This window comes from Coloeus monedula (assembly GCF_965178545.1).
Source record: "Coloeus monedula genome assembly, chromosome: 2".
NCBI classification, from domain to species: domain Eukaryota; kingdom Metazoa; phylum Chordata; class Aves; order Passeriformes; family Corvidae; genus Coloeus; species Coloeus monedula.
The window spans coordinates 69,759,011-69,765,010 of NC_138782.1; the positions used below are offsets into that span (position 1 = coordinate 69,759,011).

Here is a 6,000-nt window from a genome sequence, read left to right on the forward strand (position 1 = left end):
AGTTTAGCTAACGTGACGCTTGGACTTGCCAGCTGGACAAGCTTGTGTCCCCTTGCTATGCAGATGGAGCAGTAGTGCATGAACTCATGGAGCTCCTGGGAAAAGCTGGGCTCCTGTGCCTCTGGGCCCCTAATTGCATGTGACTACACAGGTCCTTGCCAAGTCAGGAGAGCAGGTAGCTGGCTCTTCGTGTGCACCCAATCATGGATATGTTCACTGCTCTAGAAAAGAAAGGTGTGCAGCCAGGTGTCTGTCCCTCCTGAGACACACTGCAGCTGCTGTGAGGGTTAAGAGATGCTAAACACATCTTGTGCTTTTGTTTTAAAGCCCTTGGGGTCAAGTGATAGCAATATCCATCTACTGTTTGAATATGTATATGTCTGGTTTGGGAGTGGGGGTGTCCAGGTGTTTTAAATAAGCCTTCTGCCTGATAACTTCATCTTTAGTGCTGTTCATCTAGTCTTCAGCATTTACTAGGCTGTTAAATTTAACCAGGAAATGAGAAGCATGCCCTAAAACCAGTCAGACAAAGTTTCTGTTAGGCCTTTTCCTTCTAACAAGCTGGTTTTGACCTGAATGTATCATATTCTAATGTTTTCTGAATGTTAATTAGAATTCATCAGGTGGACAGGTTGCTGAACTGAACCATCACAAGGTAGAAAGGTAAAGTTCAGTGCTTGTGCAGCAAGAGCTGCTATACACCTGCTAGCCCTCTTTTCTGGGTGACTACAGAAGCGCCCAAAGTCTCTAGAAAATGCTTGCTCTATCCATTATTTTCCACTGGTGCTCTGATTCCTCAGACTTCAGCAAGTCTAGCTCTTGGTGCAAACAGAAAAGCATATCTTTCAGAGAAACACTGATGGGCTCTGAATTAGGTTCACAGCCTACATTTTGGAGGCTTTTAATCACACTGAAGCATGCTGTAGTTAAAATGACCTGCTGCTTATTTCCAAGTTGTGACTAGTTGCAGTATTCACAGGACACAGCTGCTGGAGCTTTAACCTTGGGTGTTTTTTTTCGTAGCACTGAGCTGTTCATCTGAAGAGAGTGAAAATTACCACAGCACAGAGACCCTTTCGAAGAAGCTCTTGGACGTTTGTCAGCTGCGGAAGGATATTGATGAGTTAAGGACTATAATGTCGGACCGTTACGCTCAGGACATGGGGGACAACTGCATCACTCAATGACAGCACTCCAGCTAGTAGCAAATGACTTACTGAGTCCTGCTGTGTCACAGGTCTTTGCATTTCCATTAAGGAGCCATATGGGAAGGCTACAAATAGCACCAGACACGCATCTCTGAGGGCTGTGTGTGATTGATCTCGGGAGTCTGGTGTGCAGGGGGCAGTCATTGTGTGAACAGTGGTACAAACTGCAAGAAACCTTTCTCCAAACTACTGAATGTAGGAACAAGCTGTGAAGAATGATTCAGTTGGACACTCTGTTTCCTTCATTTGGGCTCATTTTATTACTTTGCCTAGTTTTTGGAATCAGAGCTTCAAAACAGCCATGCTGCTACAATGCTCAGTCCTTTCCTTCATCAAGGGTTTGTGTGGCATTATCTGTGTTCAGATCTTAAGGGAGAGGGTCAAAGGACCCATAGCTGTACATGGTGAAGCCCGAGGCTTCTGCCACTGCACTTCACTCTAAGAATTGCAATTGGAACAATCTTGAAGCACTCAAAAAGTACTTTCTGTCCTAATTGTCAAAAATTAGCATATAAGAAAAATGTTTGTAGTAAATGGATGTCTACCTTTTTTGTCCAGTAGCAGAAAAACACCAAGTTTAACTCCTTTATGCAAACAAGTCCCTAAAATATAGATTATTTGAAACACCCTCATGTTGCTCTAAGGAATTTCAATAGTACAAAGTCTATGACAAACCCAGAGAAGCTCTAAGGCATAAAACTGCAGCATACTCCATGGCTGCAAGAAAAAAAAACCAAAACAACCAACAACTGTATTTTAGCATTTGTACTTATTTTTCCCCTTAGGTCTTTTCCATTTCAAAATGTTGCTGGTCTGTGTTCTGTTCCTGAAGGCCTCTGGTAAGATTGTGCACCACCTCAGCCATTTTTACCACAGCTACAAAAAGGGTGTTTGACCCTTGGCAAAATTAAGGCTCAAAACAGAATGTTTCCAGTTAGCAATATAAAGTACTTGGTTATCTGAGGACTGAAAAATTTTCCACATTGTTGGGGAATTCTTGATTTCTCCATTTTTATAGGAAGTAATTACATAAAATAGTAACCTCATGTTTCACAGCTTATTCAGTGAGTGTCACTTGGCAGTGCTGTTTAGCTCCCATGGGACAGATGACATTTCCTGGAACATCACTGCAAGTTAGCTGCACAGTTATGCATGGTGGAAAATTGTATTTAACTGAAGGAAACAAAAACTTGCAAAGAGCAAAACCACTTTTAAATTACACTGTTAAGAAAAATACATGCATCACTTACTCATATGGTATTACAAGAAGGTTTCAGATGCCTTAAGGTGCAAGTCAGTCATCTGATCTGGAGTGGGGATAACCGCAGAAATCTCTTGGAAAGCATAGCAATTTGAACCAAGTTAATTCTAAGGTAACATTTTAATGGCAAAAGTGAGTATCTTCAGTTTTCTGATTTGGTGATGTTTTGCTTTCTGTTCACTGTTTAACAGTTACTGTTCATGTTGTTTTTATAATTTAGTGGTTTAATTGTTTTTAGCTGTATGGATTTATTTATTTGACAGTTTTCTCTATTCTGAAACTAGACTTGGACTAATATGTGAACAGTAGTGTTGCTATTTATATTACTGTTACAGGGAGTTATCAGATGGATTAATCTGACTGGTTCAGCTCCTGTGAGCACTAAAACGGTGTCTAGATGAAATCTCAAGTGAGGTTATCTCGTGTCTACTTCAAGGAAAAAAAATGAGGCCATTTTATTTTTAATTTCTGTGCTGTTTCTGTAGGCACTCTGCTGTCTCTCCACCAGGGCATGATTTTCGCCAGTTTTCCTTATGCGTCTCAGTGGTGTGATGCAGGTGCACTTGGAAGTGTAATTGTGCTCTTCTCATTGGTAAGACATGTTCTGCTAGGAGTGGGGAAAAGATCTGAACTAATCTCCATTCTTAGACTGCAAACAGTTATCTGGTTGTTATCTGAAGGAATGATTCATTCTGGTAGCTCATTAACAATATTAATTCCATATTAATACACACCTGCTGCATCGAAGGTGTACTTTTATACTAGTGCAAAACTGAAAACAAGGATCTTTGTACCAATAGGCTTGCACAGTTTGCTGTGCCTCTTGACAGTGCTGGCTTTTGTGACTAAGGCCTCAGCTTGTTCCTTTGGTGTGGTTGGTTGGGTTTGTCCCTGCAGTGAAGTAGTCTTCAGTTTATGGCATCTGTCTCCTATCAGAATTCAACAATAGCATTTCACATAATAAATAAAAAATATTAGGGAGAGAGGAAACACCCAAGTTACACATTATTGCTTCCTTAGATGGCAGTGTTGTACCTATAAAAAATTACCAAAACCCACATTTTTCTACATTTGATAGAAATAGCAAGGAGTTTAATAGAGCAATTAGAGGGGAGCAGGAGATCTTTTGAGTCACTTTGAACTATTAAGCTTGTCACTTGGCTGGTGTGCCTCCACTGTCCCTCCTGCTAAATGGTGATACTGTACTGCAAAGTTGAGATCAGTAGTTTATATTTGCAAAGCACTTCAGAGCTTTTATGCTCTTCAAGTATTAGTTGAAAGTCCCTCTGGGAGGAGATCCCATTTTATTCATAATACTTTGATTGCAGTGCTGTAATCTTGTGTTCTAATGTTTTTGTTACAGAACCTGTAATGTTTATGTTGACTTGAAAGCACTTGATTTTAAAACCCCCTGAGTTTATCTGCCTCAGTCAACTTAAAATAGGGAGGTAAATGATGGATGTATGAGCCAAAGATGCGGACTACCAATTGACTATTCACAGTGATACAGTATTTTGCTTTGACTTCTTAAAATTTGGCCTGTTGTAGTGGTAGCAATTACTATATATGCATCAGTTTACAGATGCCTCTAAATGGAATAAGCTTTGTCTAAGATATGCATGACTGTTTAATTGGTTAAAATGTAGTGTGTGTGGTCTCATTCAGCATATTTAATACAGAGGTGATTAACGAATGTTAACATTGGAATTGCTTCGATTTAGTCATGACAACTTTTTGCTGTAGCTATTAGACAATCCCAAGGGCTGAAAAACAGCTGCAGATGAATGGGTACTGTACCATTCTGGCTGTCAGCAAACTGTACAGTAACATTTTGTACAGTTGCAGATTGAATTTATATGATCCTCTAGAAGATATTTACAGTAACTACTGTATTTAAGAATGTATTTTGAAAAAGACATGGAAAGTAACCGTCTTCAGACAAGCTACAGATGATGTATTCACTATATAGAAGTATTTGCTATATAGAAGTAATGCAGCTCAGTCATGTAAATGTGATTTAGGTTGCTGAACTCCGCTGTGCAGCTTTGTGGTATGACAGGTGTGTGAAATTGTGGAGATTTGCTGTAACCACCCACTCGGGCTCCAGCATTTGAAACTGATGATGGGTGGTGAAGTCATTCAAGAGCTGAAGTTCCGTCCTTTTCACTTCAAAAGGTTTCCTTCCTTCTTTTGCCCTCACTACCTGTCTTTTGTTTCAAACATTTTTTTGGACATTTTTCTTGGGAAGGGTAGGAGCACAGGGAAAAGAAGAAAGCAAACTCTTTCCTCCACGACCTGCATGGGCAGTGACAGCACGCTGCGGTCTCTCCACCAGGGCATGATTTGCTCCAGTTTTCCTTGTCCTTCTCAGTGGTGTGATGCAGGTGCAGTTGGAAGTATAATTGTGCTCTTCTCATTGATACGACGAGTTCTGCTATGAGTGGAGAAAAGATCTTCTGAACTAATCTGCATTCTTAGACTGCAAACAGATCAGTGGTTGTTATCTAAAGGGATGATTTATTCTGGTAGCTCATTAGCAATATTAATTCCACAGCAGTATACCTTTGTGCCTTTTTAGCCTGAAGTAAATGTATATTCCCTTTGAACTTCAGATAAGTTGTTAGGATGCTGATGACTGCACCTTGTTTTCTTCTCACTTGCCATTACTTTGTTAATAAGCTTTTGTAGTAAGAACTCTTGCATAATGTCTAGAAACAGAAGTACTGAAACTAGGTACTAGGTGTACACTTCGAATGTTAGGCTGGTTGTAGTATGCAGCTTCTTTGAATATGATGTGTGAGCAGGAAACACAAATCATAATGTGTTCTTTCTGTGTATATTAATTACAGTATATCATTGGTTCAGTGGGGAGGAGTGTCTGGAGCTCTCTTTTTAAAGCACAGCTGACATATGTACTGGATCAGTCCCTGAAGACTGGTAGTTTTGTAAATTGGGTTCAATTTTTGAACTGCTCAGAATACCTCATATGTAAATAGAGTTGTCATGACTTAATCACAATGTGTTCATTGTAAAAAGTAAAGGAGCCACTGGCTGGCTCAGCTTTAGGCTTGTTGTTCTTGCCTCTTTTTGTAATTTTTTTTAAAGTAGGGTTTACAGCTAGAATTTTGAATGCCAAAGTTCTATTTATTAAATAATAATAAAAGTTTTCATTGTTAATGACTGGTATTTTTCCACTGGAATTTGTTTGTTGATGTTTGGGATTTGTATCCACAGAGCAGAAATAAATTTTGTTACAAAAGTGAATTTTTCATGGTTCTTTTTTGTCCAGTATCTGGCATGTGACAGAAGTGACCAAAGCTGGAGGCAAGAAAGGAATCATGAAACATCTTCCCAACATCCACGCCAGCTTCCCTGAGTGGTCTGTTCTGCTGGAATACCAGCTGCTCAAAGTCAGGTTTAGTTTCAAAGTACCACGACTAAAGCACTGCTGACAACGGTAGTAGTGGATGTTCTGTTGCCTTTAATTCAACAAACAAAATACGACTCCACAGGTGGGTAAAAATGAAGCCT

General features: G+C 39.8%; 1 protein-coding gene across 2 annotated transcripts in view; it reads left to right on the plus strand.

Annotated features, from left to right (window-relative positions):
- CEP85L (centrosomal protein 85L) overlaps positions 1–5,733 on the plus strand; it is a 106,341-nt gene extending 100,608 nt beyond the window's left edge. For both annotated transcript variants that reach the window (XM_082302876.1, XM_082302877.1), the window contains one exon: positions 1,024–5,733. In XM_082302876.1, the coding sequence (XP_082159002.1) occupies positions 1,024–1,187 (164 nt within the window). In that variant the 3' untranslated portion in view covers positions 1,188–5,733. The remainder of the gene's footprint in view (positions 1–1,023) is intronic.
- The last annotated feature ends 267 nt before the right edge of the window (positions 5,734–6,000 follow it).